At 33.9% G+C, this 19,663-nt stretch overlaps 1 protein-coding gene and 1 pseudogene across 4 annotated transcripts; both read right to left on the minus strand.

The window, feature by feature from the left end:
• Positions 1-1,256: 1,256 nt before the first annotated feature.
• Positions 1,257-5,742, minus strand: LOC127806277 (ninja-family protein mc410-like). Of its 4 annotated transcripts, none has more exons than XM_052343474.1 (3): positions 5,563-5,742; positions 3,667-4,785; positions 1,257-1,997 (listed from the first exon to the last, which is right to left on the minus strand). In XM_052343474.1, exons 2-3 carry the CDS (start codon positions 4,706-4,708, stop codon positions 1,561-1,563), a joined length of 1,479 nt encoding a protein of 492 aa, XP_052199434.1. In that variant the 5' UTR covers positions 4,709-4,785; positions 5,563-5,742; the 3' UTR covers positions 1,257-1,560. The 4 variants fall into 4 exon arrangements, with proteins under 4 accessions (XP_052199434.1, XP_052199433.1, XP_052199431.1 ...); XM_052343473.1 differs by having other exon boundaries at positions 1,257-2,000; XM_052343471.1 differs by having other exon boundaries at positions 1,257-2,057; positions 5,563-5,740.
• Positions 5,743-10,564: 4,822 nt separating this feature from the next.
• Positions 10,565-14,632, minus strand: LOC127806278 (ninja-family protein mc410-like; annotated as a pseudogene).
• Between the last annotated feature and the right edge of the window lie 5,031 nt (positions 14,633-19,663).

A 19,663-nucleotide genomic window follows, 5' to 3' on the forward strand; every position in this document is an offset into this window, starting at 1 on the left:
CTTAATCTAACAAATAAAAAAAAGTAACACTTTTAAATAACTCCAACAATCACCTTAAACAAGCAAATTTGGGTGAAGACTCATATATAGTTGTACAAGTGGTATTGGAGTTGGTCTAGAACCATTATAGAGTGCATATAGATTAAGAAGCCATTTTAAGCCAAATTAAGATACAAATTTTTAGGCTCAGCAAAAATATAAAAAATTAAAAAGAGAGAATTTATCATGACCCAATTTAGATAAATTCAATAATCACTTTTAACTAACACTTTTCAAATGAAAATTCATATTCTCTCAATTGAAGCAATTATTTAAATATTATTATATTTTTCATATGGGTTTTTCAACTACCATAATTCTATCTACCCATTTGACTTGGGACTTGGGACTTGCTGTGGATTAGGGGTTGGTATTTAAGAAACCACTAGAATTAAATTATTAAACGGTCGGTGTTTGACATAATTCATCATGCCATAAGAAATTATAATTAATTAAATTAATTAATCTTGCTTAAGTCAGTTGACATGACATTAACATGTCATCGGCCTTGAGGACAAAAGTTGCATTATTGACCGATCCAACATTAATTTTCTTTGAACCTTTCAATTAGAAGCTACTCAATCATGGTGGTCTTAGCATCTAAAACAGTTTTGTTTCAATATGCCCTTCCTGTCTGTTCATTAAGGTTGAGAAGAAGCTGTCATGGTTTTGTTTCAATATATATAGAAATACATACGGGAAGAGAGTGAATCAAAAGACTATAAAAATTTAAACCCGTTTGTTTAGAATTTTTTTGTGCTAAGATTTGGGTCATTTATATTTGATAAACTTATAAAAATTTTAAATGAGCCATTTCATGAACCCTAATTTTAAAGCTTGTTGTTTAGGTATGTAAAATATATAAAATTAGTGTATATTAATATATATTTAAATTTTAAATAATATAAATAAAGAAATTCCATTCTAAAAAATGCATTACTTTGGAAAGAGTCCAAATCAAGCGCTTAAATAAATTTATTTACGAGCTCAAATAAAATAATAACCCCCAAAGTCAAATTAAATTTATTTTTAAATTAAGCGATCAAACTCAAACTTGTTTATTTAACTAAATAAATGGATTTCAAGAGTCCAAATTAGCCCAAACTTCAAAGGGACAACGTTCCAAATGCCTTGACGGCCCATTGTTGTCCTGGGCGCTTAACAATTTTCCCTTTTCACATTAAAAGAAATAACCAAAGGAAGATGATTCCACAATGTGAAAATTTTGGTGTGGCATTTAATCAAAGGCATATATACATACAATCAGATTATGTTTCAAAAGATTACATCTGATTCCAACCATCTAATGGCAATCAGTTTCATTTTGGGTAAAAACAATCATGCTTGAACAAAGCAATAATTGACAGAAATCTAATACATACACTTGCTAGCTAAACAACTGAACAATGCAAAACTCAAATAGCTAAAAGAAGCATGTACATAGCAAGGCAAGCCATACCCAATTTCATAAGGTGTCAGGGCTTAGTTATTAGCCTACTCCAACATAAAAGCTACAAGGAATCAGCTTTTAGCTGAGGTAGCAGGGTTGTTACTGGGCAAAGAAGCTAAACCAGAACCAGAATCTGGATTCGGTTGCTCACTGGCATGCCGAACAAACTCTTCTGGGGTCATGTGCAAACTATGGCAAGCGCACACGATCTTGATTTGAGTCGCGCTGTATTTGTAAGTGACACCAGAAATAGTTTTCCCATTTGGACCCGGCCCCTTGGTCGACACCCATGGTAGGTCTGGGCGCGAACCACACCCCCCAAATTTCACGTCTGCGGCAATACCTGGCCTGATAGCAGAAAACTCGGATGGGAAACCTTCAGGTCTTGGTTTATCAGATTCATCTTTTAGCCCAAAGGGTATGTTGCTTCTCTTCAACCCATCTTCTGTCTGAGACGAAGAGCCTCCATCAGCAGCATGCTGTTTGCCGTCTCCTTTGGCCTGTTCAACTGCTGTCCCGTTATACTGTAAAGCTTCAGATGTCTTTTGCAGAATTAATGGCATCATAGCTACAAGTGAACAGTAGGGGTAAAAAAGCTCATTTTCAGGCATAGATTGTAACTTCAAAAGCAGGGAAGATAAAAGACGAGGTAAGTCATAGCCAAAATGTATTCACCCCAAGATTAGTGATCCAAATATCACTAATAATTGGATTGATAAAGAAAATTAATTTGGACACAAGTTCTTTCTACTCTACATTCGAAGTGTTACATGCACCACATCCTGAAATATCATGCAACTAAACCTCCAACCAATCTCAAAAAGTATAACTGACATCCTTAGTGCATAAGCTGTGAACCAATCACCGAAACAAATTTCATCAACGCGGCCAATCCTACATCCTGGCCTAGCTGAAATGAAGAATTGATCAAAATAAGATATTCGCAAATAGATTCTTTAACCTACTGCTCCTGTGAGTTTACATACAATTAAACCTAATCGTAAAAGTACTTTGAACCCAACTAAATCAGGAGCAGACCCGCCAGCTATCAACTAAAGCCATTTGCAGTTTGGGAACATTAACATCAAGATTCCACAAAGCCTTATTATGTAATAACATGTATATTGGGATGGAAAAGAAAACTGATATTCATGCCTTATAAATTTCTATTTCCATTAAGAACAGAATATCTATCATGGATATTATAATAAATCCATAATATATCGGAAACTAAATGGCTGACCTTGGGTTTTATGCCTGCACGAACAAAAAGAAAATAAAGTAAAACTAGATTGAACATAACCTATTTTGTTCAGTGGTTGTAGAAATTCTGAAGTAAAGCTTCAGATATTTTTCAGTATGAATCTAACAAAGAAGATAGCCATCCATAGGAACTTATAGTGACTTTGAGATGGAGGTTATTTCAAGAATATAATGTAGCAATGAACTGCAATCCTCGTAGGCCATACTGACCATTGAATTTGTGACAGTGTCTAGAAGACTCGAAACCATAGAGTACTGACAACTGTTGGAAGAGGATAATGGGTACATTTACATTTTTATGTTATTCTTTTTCTTTCTGTCTTTATAAGTATTTTGCTAATAATTCATGATTGATGACCGTCTCTTATTATTCTCATATTTTGGCCCCATAATTTGTGGAAAACAAGTAAAGCATATAAAATCAAGATAGGAGAAATTTCCAATTAAATCCCAACAACTTTATCAATCAAATGTCTAAGACAGATCCATGCTAAACATGGAAAGCAATATATTATTGAATTTTCATAGCAAGCAAGCCAGTTAAAGATGACCTCAACTTCCTTAAAATTCAAGAAAGCACTATTTTGACTTCTATTGGTATAAAAATATAAAAAAAAAAATTGTGGCAGTGCGACTACCATGAAATATCCAAAAGGTCTGGGTGTAGGAGCATTCATGTGCCATTCTATATCTTTTGCTTTAATTTCATCCTTTTTATTTTTATTTTTTACTCATTTTTTGTTGGGTTGGGGAGGGTGTGTTGGAATGCAGTCATGCCCTTTACATATATGACCTAAATTCTAAACAGACTCTCTTAGCTGAGACATTTTAACACACATCCCTCACAATCAAACCAACAGATATGGATCTTAACGAGATTTGAAGAGTGAGAAATAAAAATAAAAGGAAATAACCTTGAGAAATCTTCAAGCCTTCATTTTGTTTATCAGAGTTTGGAGGAACCCTTCCAGCATAGGATGGGTGAATCTGTTGAGGATGAGAAGCCAAACCCCGGGAATTATCATTGTCCAACACTGGAAGCTGGATAGGAGAATAGCCAAACATTGCCGGTACATTTCCAGGCATCAAGGTTTGAGTCCCAGGTCGTTCACTATTTGCAGCAGCCATTACTTGCACCATCCCAGGTAGTGGGTAGCCAGCTGTACCAATTACCCCAACAGAACTAGAATCTTTCACTGGTAATGGATAAGGCATATTCATGATATTTACTGACTGAGCAGGAAAGGGAACACCATAAGGCATGTTCCCAAGCTTAACTTCCTTCTCAGATGAAATGGTAAACCTCTTTTGCCCTTGTAAGTCCCCCACACTTGAGTCAATAACTGTGTGAACCTCTTTTGAGATGTCAGAATGACCGGCATCCCTGATGTATTTTTTTGCACCATTGTCATGGCGAGAAACCAGCCTTGAGGTTGACCGCACAACTTCGGAATCTGCTACATCTTCATTATCAGCAGTTGATCCATCATCTGTGTTTATGGAAATGTGCGACTGTCTGCACTTGTCATGTAAATCGGAGTTATGAGATTCTCTCTCACGCTTCTTCTGATTGATCTCATCAAACAAACTTTTCCGTTTGTTACCAGCCTCCACCCTCTTCTCCTCTTCCATTTCAATACCCCTCTTGTCATTTGGAACCCAAAGTCCCTTTCCATTAAAGTTTCTAGAAGCAACAATATCAGCAGCAGAGTTGGAAAAGTTATTAGAGAAGTTGTCATCAGGTCTTGCAGGATCACTTCTCTGAGACCCCGTGCTAGATTCTTGTTTCCTAGTCCCACCTTCAAGAAAGTTTTTGAAGTCATTGATCAATTTGTTGCTCCTGTCACCTTCATCAGTTCTAGTGTCTGAAGAGTTATCACTTTTATCCTTAGACTTGGCAGATGATCGGCACAAAGATAGACCCAAGCTAAGCTCAAGCCCGTTGTCGTCCTCCATTTCAACGAAAATATCTCAGTACAATTCACTCATAAGAATTTGTTGTCTTTCCTTTCAGTTTACATAGTGAAACACACCTACATGAAAAATCCATCTAATCTCAGTAATCATTCAACAAGAAAGACAAAATTTGCATCTGTGGAGGGAATAAATCTAGTTTCCACAGAATGTCAAACAGATGTTCACTCTACTATGGTTAGAAAGATCATAATTTTCGAAAAAATATACCAATTAACAGATAAAACTCTCATCACTACTCATACTACTCTGGAAATGTGAAAAATATAATTCACATTTGAGCAATATATATATATATCACATATTCAAGACCAACAGAGCAGCATGCCTACATAGAAATGTGTAAACATCTTCAACAGTTTTCACAATCCAAATTAACCAACTTATTAACAAACGACACAGAACAACAATCATAACAATTTAGATCCCAAATTGACAGAAACTGAAAAGAAAAACAAAAATGGAAAGAGCATGTAAATCCAATAAGCAAAGAAAGGCAACCCATATGAGATTCAACTTAAATAATCCAAACAAAAAAAAAAAGATATAAATTATAAACTGATGCACAGATCTCCAACAAGCAACCCCTGCATGTGAACCCAACAAATTAAACGAAAAAAATAAAAGAAAAATAGAAAAATTCAGGGAAGAGGAAGAGAAACGAAACCCACTTCCGATACAGACTGATACGTGAAAGCCCCAAATAAAATGGATTAAAGAACCCATCAAAGCCTCATCCGAACCATCAAAGCATCTCAATTTTGAACATGAAAAATTCAGAGTCGTCTGAAATGGGTTTCACAGAAAATAAAGAGATTCAGAGAGACAGAGAGCACCTGAGTGATGAAAGAAAGAGAGGGCATGAAACCCTAGCCGAAGATCGAGTCCTGAGAGAGAGAGAGAGAGAGAGAGAGAGAGAGACAGACAGACAGAGGGGTGGGTGAGAAACCACAAGCTTTGCTTTTTCTCTCCCAGCGGGCACGTGGTTGTCGTGTTATATTTCTGAATTCGGTATTTGGCTGCGCCTCATGCCTCACGCTGCCTTGCTTTTATTTATCAATTGGAATCTGAAAATTCCCATACCAAACCAGACATACGCTAAACCAAATTTAACTGACTGTTCGGCGACATTAAGGTTTGGTTAGATTAATGTTTGGAAATACCATTTGTTCTTAAAAGGAGGTACGCTAATTATACTTTTAGACCAAAAGTATAATTATTATACTTAATTAATTACTTTAAAATTCGATTCAACAGAATAAAAATAAGAATTATGAAATAATAATGCATTTGTTTCAAGAGATTTTGAATTTTGTATAAAAATCATTAATGAAATGGTAACAGTTAGATAATAACAAACATTTATTCTTCTCTATAAATTCATGTTTCACATGTATTTCGACTTAGTTGGTCGAAGGTGAAATCGCTCACCCCGAGCGCCCCTCACACCCGACCCAATAGAACGTGGGAGGAGGTTAATCATGGTGACCCAGTCGAACGCAGTAGCTAGACCCGGACTCACCGCGCACAAGGAGCCCCCTCACTTTGGAGAGAGTATTTTGACTTAGTTGAACAAAGAGATCAGTCTTGTGCTGAATTTCAAGGACGGCCTTTTAAATAGACACATTTAATATATAATTTTATATAAAGATAAAATTAAATTCACTTGTAATATTCCAAACATTTAAATATATGTAACAAATTAATTGCACTACTCCAAAGAGTTTAGTTTGTTCTAGTGTCAATACTAAGAAATTATTTGTTTTGGTTTAGCTTCATTAGAAATTTATTCAAATTGTTGTTTATGGTTTACTTTTTGTGTTCTTTCAAATAGAATTAAATTAGAACATGCACACCCCTAATTAGAGAGATTAAAATTTAATCCACAATTTTGTACTCATAATATAATGTTTAAAAGGGTAATATTCTTGTTGTTGTTGTCCTTGTTTTTATATTAATGGTAATGTTAGTAGAGGTGAGCGTGGCACACCAGTAACCATACTCAACTAAAAGTGTGTGTAGTAATTTGGGTTGATTTTATTTAGATATAAATATTAAAAATAATTCAATTAGTATTAATTTAGTCAGAGTCTAAATCTTCGAGTCTATAAACTCAACCTAAACTGATGACTATATATAAAAATCTCTTTTTTTTTTAATCATAATTTGACACAAATATAAAAAAATTTCAAATTTCTTTTTAGATTAATGCCCTTACGTGGTCTCCTACCGTTCGTGCCCTCAATTTCGATAAAAAAAATAAATCGTAAGCGAATCTTTGACTCTTGTTTAAGTTGAGTATTGAACTCGTGACTTATTGATACTAATTTCAACGTATCATTTGTCCGTCACTTGACCTATACCCTGGGACCCTCAAATTTCTTTTTAGGATTATTGCTCTTGCGCAGTTTTCTGCCACTCGTGCCTTTAATTTTGACAGAGAAAGTAAATTACAAGTGAAAGTTTTGTCTCACTGCATAAGGCAAGAAATCAAAGTCATGATTTATTGATGCGAATCTCAATTTATCATGATCCAACCACTTACTTATATTCTCGATTTCTTCTTTTCTTTACAGAGGTGGATTTCATTCTCATATATGGTTTATTAACTCGTTGCTTAAATAAATTGCTGAATGTTAATTGGTAATATTCATTTGATTATATTTAATTTGAGCCTGTAGAAAACCTCAAAAATTCTCATTACAAAAAAGTAATAATTTAATATTCATGTAATGGCTTCGTAAAGTTCACATTGCTCTTCTAAATTTCACATAAATGAGACATAAATACGATATGAAATCAAAATAAAAAAAAATAATATTTTTAAAAAAATAAAAAACAAAAATATAAGAATGCGTATAAATAAATAAAATTTAAGGACTTTTTGTAAATATATTTTTTAATATAAAAATAGTTATTTAATTTAAAAATAAACATAAATTTCATAATATATCTAAACAAATATAAATATAAGTTCTATTATTTATGAATCATGATTTATTAAATAAAAATAAATAATAAATTAAAAAAATAAATTTAGTCTCTAATCTTTTCATGGAGGAAAACGTATTTTTAAGCACATTTTTTATATTTTTCTAATATTATGAAATTATTCTAAAATATTTTTAAAATTACAAAAATTACCCAAAATATTTTTTAGTGTTTATCAGTATTTCGGTACAAGAAACGTTTCAAAAATATCAAAACGACACTTCCAAAGCCTTTTCATACATCATAATTTTTCTTCACATAATTATCTAAATTTAAGAAATGACAAGACAAATAATACATCTACCATTGCTAAAAAAAATTATGATTAAATTACTCGAATATCTCTCAATTATGCATATTCATAAATTCTTCCCCGAATTACCAACTATAATGCTTAACTCAAATAAATGAAACAAAAAGAAAAAATAAACTGTGGACTGTTCTTATCTAAAAATCTTAAAATATCGAAGAGGTGAATAGCAGCCAAGCGAGCCGTAGAGATATCTTTGTGGGTTACAAGTCAGCCATATGACATCCTGTCCACACTTTCACTTCACAACAATGCTTATCCACCCAAACCCAATATCTATATATCAATAATATTTGTTATCAGCCATTACGAGGGAGATTGAATTGAATTGAATAATATTTGTCCCTTAGTTTCAAGAGGCCAAATTAGCCCAAACTTCAAAGGGACAACGTTCCAAATGCCTTGATGGCCCATTGGTGTCATGGGCGCTTAACAATTTTCCCTTTTCACATTAAAAGAAATAACCAAAGGAAGATGATTCTACAATGTGAGAATTTTGATGTGGCATTTAATCAAAGGCATGTACATACATTCAGATTATGTTTCAAAAGATTACATCTGATTCCAACCATCTAATGGCTATCAATTTCATTTTGGGTAAGAACAATCATGCTTGATTAAAGATGAACAAAGCAATAATTGACAGAAATTACAATTGCTAGCTAAGCAACTGAACAATGCAAAACTCAAATAGCTAATAGAAGCATGTACATAGCAAGGCAAGCCAAACCCAATTTCATAAGGTGTCAGGGCTTAGTTATTAGCCTATTCCAACATAAAAGCTACAAGGAATCAGCCTTTAGCTGAGGCGACAGGCAGTTACCGGGCAAAGAAGCAAAACCAGAACAAGAATCTGGTTTCGATTGCTCACTAGCAGGGCTGACTTAAGATATAGGCCTTAGTGGCCTATGCTTAGGGCCCCCAAAAAATTGTTGGGCCACCTTCAGAAATTAAGAGGCCGTCAACCACCCAGGAGGAAGAGTCGCTCACCGGCCGACAGAGACTAGAAGAGATGGCAGACGCCGACGAGACAAGGTCATCGGTGGGAGGAAAGAGGTGGCAGCGGACGCACGGTCGCCGGTCACCTTGCCTCTCGACTGCGCAACTACCCTCTGTCGACCGCCGGCCTCCTACTTGCCTCCTGTCACCAGACTGCCAGCCCAGTCTCTACTGCTGCTGCGGGCTAGCAGTAATATATTTAGCAACGAACATTTCTATTGCTAAAACATATTATAAATTAAATATATATATAATTAAAAAATTATTTTAGCAACGATCATTTCTATTGCTAAAACATATTATAAATTAAAAAAATAAAAAATTTAAAAAATTATTTTAGGGATTGAAATGGAATTATAAAAAAATTAAAAAATATATTTTTAACGACAAAATGGCATCGCTAATTCCATCACTGAAATAAATATATTTTATTTTTTAAAATATAATTAATTATTAAATTAACCTAATTAACTTAAAATAATTTTAATTCTAATATAAATTAAAACAAGAATTATATAAAAATTATAAAATTTATATTTACAAAATAAAAATTAATATTCAATTAAAATATTAATAATATTTGAAATATCGTACTGACTTTTACATAAAAATAGCTACGAAAGTTAATCATCTGGATCGTCATTAGCATTAGGCGAGTCAAGCCGGTGAGTCGACTATGAATGAAAAGAAGAAGAAGAAGAAGGAAACATGCTACGAGTGATTATAGTAAATTGTTCAATTAGAGCTCGGATCTCAAACATCTGTCGTCAAATGTCGTTTAGCTCCTGAGCCTGCAAGTTTATCTTTTTTGTCATTTCATATATGATGGAATTTTCATTAAAGCCAGATGAGACAATGGATGAGTTGCCGACGTCAGAGAACTTCTATTGGGATAAAGATCTTGTGTCATAAATCATCTTCTTGTTTTTCCTGCCGACAATCTAGAGAAAAATCTGGTCACAACCTGCCTTGCGAGGCTTCTTGGACCCCTCACCCAGTTGAGTCACTTACTCCAACAACTGTCCGTACATTTTTTACGACAGTTTAACAAAATAAAATAAATTAAATTAATTACAAATATTAAAATTTACGTTTAACTATAAAAATAATATTATTTATAATTAAAAAAACTTACAACGATGTTTGCATAACGTCTATTAACATACGTCCTCTCTCTTTCTCTAATTTTTTTGAATGAGTTCATTTAAAAAATTCAATCAATGTAAGCTTCCTCTCAACTCTTTTTCCTAAAAAAGGACATTGATATATAATTAATAATTTTAATAATAAAAAATTACAAATATTAATAAAATAAATTTCTTACAATTGTCACTTATGCTCCGCTAGGATATAGTCCTTAGTGTGACAAGAAAGACCAACGCTAAGGCCACCCATCTCACTCAAGCGGTCAGCGTTGCTTGTGCAAACTATTTCTTGAAAGCTTCATCCGACACAGTAGAAGTTTTTCAAAATTCAAATTAATAAAATCTTATTTTCGTTAAACTACATCATAAGAAAAATTAAATAACTTGGCTATATTATCAATTAAAAATAATTTAATTTCTAAACTAGAATACAAAAAATTAATTAGTAGTTTTACAACTCAAAAAATAAGAAAAATAAATTTTCAATAATTTTTATTATCTTTTAGAAGCCCCTAGCTTAGTTAATCGCCTAGGACCCCACCAACCCTTAAGCTGGCCCTGCCCACTCGCATGCCGAATAAACCCTTCTGGGGTCATGTGCGAACCATGGCACGCGCACACAATCTCGATTTGAGTCGTGCCGTATCTGTAAGTGACACCAGAAATAGTTTTCCCATTTGGACCCGGCCCCTTGGTCGAAACCCATGGTAAGCTTGGGTACGAGTGCGAATCACATCCCTCAAATTTCAGGTCTGCGGCAATACCTGGCCCGATAGCAGAAAACTCGAATGGGAAACCTTCCGGTCTTCGTTTATCAGATTCATCTTTTAACCCAAAGGGTATGTTGCTTCCCTTCAACCCATCTTCTGTCCGAGACGAAGAGCCTCCATCAGCAGCATGCTGTTTACCGTCTCCTTCGGCCTGTTCAACTGCTGTCCCATTATACTGTAAAGCTTCAGATGTCTTTTGCAGAGTTAATGGCATCATAGCTACAAGTGAACAGTAGGGGTAAAAAAGCTCATTTTCAGGCATTGATTGTAACTTCAAAAGCAGGGAAGGACGAGGTAAGTGTAGGTGTAGCCAAAATGTATTCACCGCAAGATTAGTGATCCAAATATCACTAATAATTGGATAGATAAAGAAAATTAATTTGGACACAAGTTCTTTCTACTCTACATTCGAAGTGTTACATGCACCACATCCTGAAATATCATGCAACTAAACCTCCAACCAATCTCAAAAAGTATAACTGACATCCTTAGTGCATAAGCCCAATCACCGAAACAAATTTCATCAACGCGGCCAATCCTACATCCTGGCCTAGCTGAAATAAAGAATTGATCAAAATAAGATATTTGCAAATAGATTCTTTAACCTACCGCTCCTGCGAGTCTACATACAACTATACCTAATCGTAAAAATACTTTGAAAACCAACTAAATCAGGAGCAGACCCACCAGCTATCAACCAAAGCCATTTGCAGTTTGGGAACATTAACATCAAGATTCCACAAAGCCTTATTATGTAATAACACGTATATTGGGATGGAAAAGAACACTGATATTCATGCCTTGTATATTTCTATTTCCACTAAGAACAGAATATCTATCATGGCTATTATAATAAATCCATATTATATCAGGAAACTAAATGGCTGACCTTAGGTTTTATGCCTGTGCGCACAAAAAGAAAATAAAGTAAAACTATATTCAACATAACGTATTTTGTTCAGAGGCTGTAGAAATTCTGAAGTAAAGCTTCAGATATTATTTAGTATGAATCTAACAAAGAAGATAGCCATCTGTAGGAACTTATAGTGACTTCGAGATGGAGGTTATAACAAGAACATAATGTAGCAATGAATTGCGATTCCGGTAGACCATACCAACCATTGAATTTCTGACAATGTCTAGAAGACTCGAAACCGTAGATTACTGACAACTGTTGGAAGAGGATAATGGGTACATTTACATTTTTATGTTATTCTTTTTCCTTCTGTCTTTATAAGTATTTTGCTAATAATTCATGATTGATGACCATCTCTTATTATTCCCATATTTTGGCCCCATAATTTGTGCAATACAAGTAAAGCATATAAAATCAAGATAGGAGAAATTTTCAATTAAATCCCAACAACTTTATCAAATGTCTAAGACAGGTCCATGCAAAACATGGAAAGCAATATATTATTGAATTTTCATAGCAAGCAAGCCAGTTAAAGATGACCTCAACTTCCTTAAAATTCAAGAAAGCACAATTTTGTCTTCTATTTGTATAAAAATATAAAAAAAATTTGTGGCAGTGAGACTACCGTGAAATATCCAAAAGGTCTGGGTGTAGGTGCATTCATGTGCCATTCTATATCTTTTCCTTTCATTTCCTCCTTTTTTATTTTTATTTTTTATTCATTTTTTGTTGGGTTGAGGAGGGTGTGTTGGAATGCAGTCATGCCCCTTACATATATGACCTAAATTCTAAACACTGACTCTCTTAGTAGAGAACTTTTAACACGCACTGCTCACAATCAAACCAACAGATATGGATCTTAACAAGATTTGAAGAGTGAGAAATAAAAATAAAAGGAAATAACCTTGAGAAATCTTCGAGCCTTCATTTTGTTTATCAGAGTTTGGTGGAACCCTTCTAGGATAGGATGGGTGAATCTGTTGAGGATGAGAAGCCAAACCCCGGGAATTATCCTTGTCCAACACTGGAAGCTGGATAGGAGGTAGTGGGTAGCCAGGTGTATCAATTACCCCAACAGAACTAGAATCTTTCACCGGTAATGGATAAGGCATATTCATGATATTTAGTGACTGAGCAGGAAAGGGAACATCATAGGGCATGTTCCCAAGCTTAACTTCCTTCTCAGATGAAATGGTAAACCTCTTTTGCCCTTGTAAGTCCCCCACACTTGAGTCAATAACTGTGTGAACCTCTTTTGAGACTTCAGAAGGACTGGCATCCCTGCTGTATTTTTTTGCACCATTGTCATGGTGAGAAACCAGCCTTGAGGTTGAGCGCACAACTTCGGAATCTGCTACATCTTCATTATCAGCAGTTGATCCATCATCTGTGTTTATGGAAATGTGCTACTGTATGCACTTGTCATGTAAATCAGAGTTACGAGATTCTCTCTCACGCTTCTTCTGATTGATCTCATCAAACAAACTTTTCCGTTTGTTACCAGCCTCCACCCTCTTCTCCTCTTCCATTTCAATACCCCTCTTGTCATTTGCAACCCAAAGTCCCTTTCCATTAAAGTTTCTAGAAGCAACAATATCAGCAGCAGAGTTGGAAAAGTTATTAGAGAAGTTGTCATCAGGTCTTGCAGGATCACTTCTCTGAGACCCCGTGCCAGATTCTTGTTCCCTAGTCCCACCTTCAAGAAAGTTTTTGAAGTCATTGATCAATTTGTTGCTCCTGTCGCCTTCATCGGTTCTAGTGTCTGAAGAGTTATAACTTTTATCCTTAGACTTGGCAGATGATCGGCACAAAGATAGGCCCAAGCTATATGCTCAAGCCCGTTGTCGTCCTCCATTTCAACGAAAATATCTCAGTACAACTCACTCATAAGCCTTCTTTGTCTTTACTTTCAATTTACATTATGAAGCAACTCGTAGAGTCTTAAGCAATCATCTTGTGAAGCACACCTACATGAAAAATCCATCGAATCTCAGAAATCATTCAACAAGAAAGACAAAATTTGCATCCGTGGAGGGAATAAATCTAGTTTCCACAGAATGTCAAACAGATGTTCACTCTACTATAGTTAGAAAGATCATAATTTTCGAAAAAAATATACCAATTAACAGATAAAACTCTCATCACTACTCATACTACTCTGGAAATGTAAAAAATATAATTCACATTTGAGCAATATATATATATATATATATATATTTATATCACATATTCAAGACAAACAGAGCAGCATGCCTACATAGAAATGTGTAAACATCTTCAACAGTTCTCATAATCCAAATTAATCAACTTATTAACAAACCACACAGAGCAACAATCATAACAATTTAGATCCCAAATTGACAGAAACTGAAAAGAAAAATAAAAAATGGAAAGAGCATGTAAATCCAATAAGCAAAGAAAGGCAACCCATATGAGATCCAACTTCAATAATCCAAACAAGAAAAAGATCTAAATTGTAAACTGATGCACAGATCTCCAACAAGCAACCCCAGCATGTGAACCCAACAAATTAAACGAAAAAAATAAAAGAAAAATAGAAAAATTCAGGGAAGAGGAAGAGAAACGAAACCCACTTCCGACACAGACTAATACGTGAAAACCCCAAATAAAAGGGATTAAAGAACCCATCAAAGCCTCATCAGAAAAAAAAAAAGAAAAAAAGAAACCCATCAAAGCATCTCAATTTTGAACATGGAAAATTCAGACGAGTCTGCAATGGGTTTCACAGAAAATAAAGCGATTCAGAGAGACAGAGAGCACCTGAGTGACGAAAGAGAGAGGGGGCATGAAACCCGAGCTGAAGAACGAGACCTACAGTGTGGCCTAAGAGGCGGTTGCGTAGGGCCCAAAAATTCTGTCAATTTAGGACTCATAAATATGAGGATAAATTGATCATTTTGTCCCTGCTTTATAGTGATAATTTTGCCTTTATATAAATTCTCTTTTCTCCCAAAAATTCTTAATGCCTACCATTTCTCTCCCTCCTTTTTCACTCTCCAAAAAAAACATTCATTTATGTAAACGACTCTTTCAGATATACCTAGATAACCCCTAGAACATATGTCGAGCGATCAGATAAACGATATGTTTATGTCAGTTTAATGGGTCATAAGTAGTGGTGGAGCCATGTACAGCCAAGATGGGCAATTGCCCACCCTGAATTTTTTTAAAAAATTATTATATATAATAATTTAATATTTTTTTTAAATACTCACCTAAATTTTTAAAAAATTCTAGATTTTGGGTATTTTGGTCGATGAGGATAAGGGTATTCGGTGATTGCCTCTGATTACTGAAAATCACATGCCACTTTGGTCAGTGGCAATTGCTAATGCGTTTACGTATATTGGGTTTGTGCAGAAGTTTAAGCTTAGATCTACGAAATTTAGCCATTAGATTTTATTAGTTTTTGGGTATGTTGGTTGATGAGAATAAGGGTGTCGAGTGGTTGTCTCTAATTGCAGAAAATCACCGATCATGGTAGTTGGTGGCAATTACAAGTGTTTTTTTCAATATTAGCCAAAAATTAAAAATAAGATATATGAAAATTTGACCTACTTTTCTTTTGTGTATGTTAACGTCTTTTGACCGTTTCTTTAACTATGTTTTAATTAAAGGGATTAATTGTTTTCATTTTTTGTTACAAATTTATCAATTACATATTTGAAATTATGATAAAAAATATATTTTATGTCATAAATTTGTCGAGACTCGACAATATAATTGAATTAGAGATCAATAATTGAATGATAGTCTATCATGAACCTTATCAAGACTTGGCTGCACAATCAAATTAGAGATTAATGATTGAACGACAATTTAGTTGTGTATATTCAAAATTAGATATTTAATAAAATTGATAATGATATTATTATGTGATGTTATTAAAATATGAAAATATACCGATTGTATAATTTAATGATATATATTTTTTAATATTATATTATTTTAATTTTAGATAGAGTTTAGAGTTTAGGGTTTAATTTTTGTCCACCCTGTCTAAAATTTCTGGCTCCGCCACTAGTCATGAGTTCAATCATTAGCCTGCGAAGTGAGGTGAAACCTTAGCAATTTACCTTCTTTGACGTAATTGAGGACACAAATACTGAGAGCCGCGCAATGGCGGTCATCCTAAAATACCTATGTAAATCACTACATTTCTTTATTATAGTTAAGACTCAATAATTTTTTTTTATTTAAATACTTTTATAATGCCACGACCAATAAGGTTTGGTTCTTATTCAACCCTAAACTCGTGTTATATATATATATATATATATTTGTTGACACTACTGATTTAGTGTTATTTAAAAGTTAGAATTAATTACAATACATAATAGATTAAAATGTTATATTAGTTGATCAAACAGTCAACTAAGACACACACACAATAGCTAATTATTTGGGATATATTGTGTGATAAGACAGATTGAATGGATAGAAAAAAGAGCTCAAACAATTTGATTGATATTTTTGTCTTCAAAATTGTATGAAGAGTAGTTTTTAATTGATTATTTTGGAAAAAAAATTATTTTATTTTTTGATATAATATGAATATTTATTTATTTAATATTTTATTATAAAATAAAATTTAAATGTATACTTAGAGGCCTATTTTTACATTTATGACTTAGGACCCCAAAATCTACCTTGTTGAGAGAGAGAAAGAGATGGTGGGGTGAGAAACCACGAGCTTCACTTTTTCTGTCCCATGGGGCACGTGGTTATCGTGTTATATTATTGAACTGACTGTTTGGCTGCGCCTCATGCTGCCTTGTTTTTTATTTATCAAATAGTTTATTCCCGTGTGATGCATGGAAGTTTATATATATATTGAATTTATTTAAAATTGACAACCTCACAACCATAAATTCCATCTCTAGATTTCAAAAACTACACATTTTTCACAAACTAATAACTAATTTAACATATGATAAATATAAATAGTTTATACAAAATAATAGGGGTGAGCATAAAATCGGTTAAACCGATTAAACCGAACCGATCGATTCGATTCGATTTTTCATAGTGGGCGGTTCGGGTTCGGTTAGTGGTTTGCAAAAAATTCGGATATTCAGTTCGGTTCGGTTATTTGGGAAAAAAACCCGAATAACCGAACCGACCTGTGTTGCCTGCTGCCGCCTTCTGTACTGTCGGTCCGATCTATTCAACATTTGCCTTGCCTTGCCTTTCTTCTTTCTTGAGCATCACACCCGATAGCTCGCTTCGAGAGAGAGAGACCGATTGCCTCACAGACCCCCACACCCGTCGCCGTCGTCAACCTTCACATCGCCGTCGAAGCCGAATGCCTTCGTCGTTCTCCCCCACCCGACCCAACACCCAGCCCCCCTTACTCGTCGTCGAAGCATTAACCCTAGCCCTAGGTCTTTGGCTGCTAACCCTAACCTCGTCATCGACGCATCATTGTCCTCGTTAGACCCAAATGCCTTCAAGCCCTTCACCGTCGACTTCTTCCCCACCCAAGTCCAAACACCCAGCCCCCTAGTCATCGAAGGCTCAAAGCATTGACCCTAGCCCTAGGTCGTCGGCTAACCCTCACCTTGCCCTCGCCCTCGCCGTCAAACCCAAACACCTTCACCGTCGGCTTCTCCCCCACCCAGCCCATTCCCCCACCCTGTCGAACACGACAGCAAACCCTAAGCCATTTCACCCTTCTCACTGTCAACATCAACAATCTGGTTGGTTTCGGCAACTTAGGAGTGAACGATCTTGAGGGTATCGCCGTCTTCGATTTGAGAAGGTAATACGATTTCGACAACTTAATTGTCTTGTGGTTTTGATTGTCATGTTCGATCTGGTTGGTAATACGATTTGGTTCGTAGATGCTTTGACTTTTTGCGAATTCGTTGGTTAATTCGTTTGATTTGTTTAATTCGTTTGATTTGTTTAACTCGTTGTGATTTGGTTCGTTGTTTCTCTTTTGCAAATTCGTTTGTTAATTTTTTTTGTTGTATTGGATTCTTGTGCAGAATGCACTGTTGTTATTGTCATAGTTAAAGTTGTGCTTTCTGCTGTTAATTGTTTTAATGCACTATGAATGAGATGTTAATTGTTTTAATGCATTGTGAATGAAATTCTTGCGCAGTTGTGCTTTCTGCTTTCTGTTACTATCATTGTTTAATTTGTTTTGCTTTCTGCTGTTATTGTTTTGATATATAAGTGAATTGTGCAGCAATGAATGTTTTTTCTGTTTTGTTGGTTTTTAGTGTTTGTTATTGGTGTTTTGCAGTTCATATTTGTATTGATCAGGTGTTTTTTTTGTTAATGGATTTTTAGTGTTACTGTTTTCTGTTGATGATGTTGGTGTTTTTAGTGTTTTCGGTTTAATATTTGGTTCGGTTACTTTACAGCCATTTCGGTTAATTCAGTTTGATTTTTGAGCTATTTTTTCGGTTCAATTTTCGGTTCGGTTAGTTTAAAATCTGAATCGTTTAATTTGATTTCGGTTATTTCGGTTAGTGAATTAAGTTGGTTCGGTTATATCCATAATGTCGGTTCGGTTCGATTAGGAAAAATAGGGCGATTCGATTCGGTTATAACTGAATGCACACCCTTACAAAATAATAAATAATATGACAACATATAATAAATTAGTAACATAAATAATAAAAATAAAAACATAATAAAAATTTCAAAAGAAATATGACAATATATGATAAATATAAATAGCCTATACAAAATATTAATTTTGTTAACATAACTAAAACAACTTATTTAAAATAATTCAATTTTACCTAAATAACTAATTTAACATAACCTACAAACTAATTATTTTTCAAAATTAAGTAATAACATAAACATATAAAATTTGTACTTTTTTTTGCATGGTTATGAAACTAATTAAGAGTTTTAGAGTTTTGAGTGGTGGTTTTATTGAGAGAAAATGAGAGGTAAATTATGGAAAATAAAATAAAATAAAAAATTAATTTTTTTTAAAAAAAAATTTTATTTGGTAGTCGGTATTTTGCAGTATTACCTGATATCTCAATATTTCTCCAGATTTAACAAAAAATCATTTTTATATAATTTATTTTAATTAAAATTTTATATTAATATTTAAAAATTAATAATATGGGTTAGATCTTGCTTCTTCATATACCAGCATACTTACACATTCACCAAACACTATTCAATTATGGAAAAACCATCTACAGGTTCCAAGAGTTACACGTTTTCCACAAACCTAGACTTAATTAATGACTTATAAAAATTTTATTTCGGGTAAGCAAAAAAATAAATAAAATATTGAAATAGAAAGTGAAAATAGGCGGGGGAAAATTTTGACGGCTGTTTTGTTATAATATATACTAGTGCATCACTCGTGCAATGCACGGATATCGCAAGAAAAAAAATAATCGTTAAAGTGGAAGTTAAATAATTTAGTAGTTATAACAAATGAACATCATAATAAAGAAGTAAAAAATAAACAAAATAATCATATTGCAATCATGAGAAATGAACAAACATACAACAAAATTAGTTATTCAATTATTCCGGAATATGTATGCCTCTTTTTGTCTGACTTTTTTTATTTTCAGACTTTTTTTATACTTTTATCATGGTCTTTCTACTAACACATATGTGTGTCTTTAACAAAAAATTGTATCCAACGTCTATAGTATTTGTGACTTGTTAGAGTGAGGTTAACGTCTACCATTTCTAATATACTATTTTCACTTTGATGAACGAAACACTAAAAATGTCTTATTCTGAACTTTCAGTAGCAAGGTAGTTGATTGCTTAGTATAAATGGTGATTTCTTGA

This window comes from Diospyros lotus, chromosome 7 (assembly GCF_014633365.1).
Source record: "Diospyros lotus cultivar Yz01 chromosome 7, ASM1463336v1, whole genome shotgun sequence".
Lineage (NCBI taxonomy): Eukaryota > Viridiplantae > Streptophyta > Magnoliopsida > Ericales > Ebenaceae > Diospyros > Diospyros lotus.

What these genes read in the sequence shown, in the direction of transcription:
- LOC127806277 (XM_052343471.1), bottom strand. Translation starts at nt 4,708, where the DNA reads ATGGAGGACGACAACGGGCTTGAGCTTAGCTTGGGTCTATCTTTGTGC. An exon ending in AGGCTTGAAGATTTCTCAAG is followed by an intron (nt 2,058 to 3,666) that starts GTTATTTCCTTT and finishes GTTCACTTGTAG; the next exon opens with CTATGATGCCATTAATTCTG.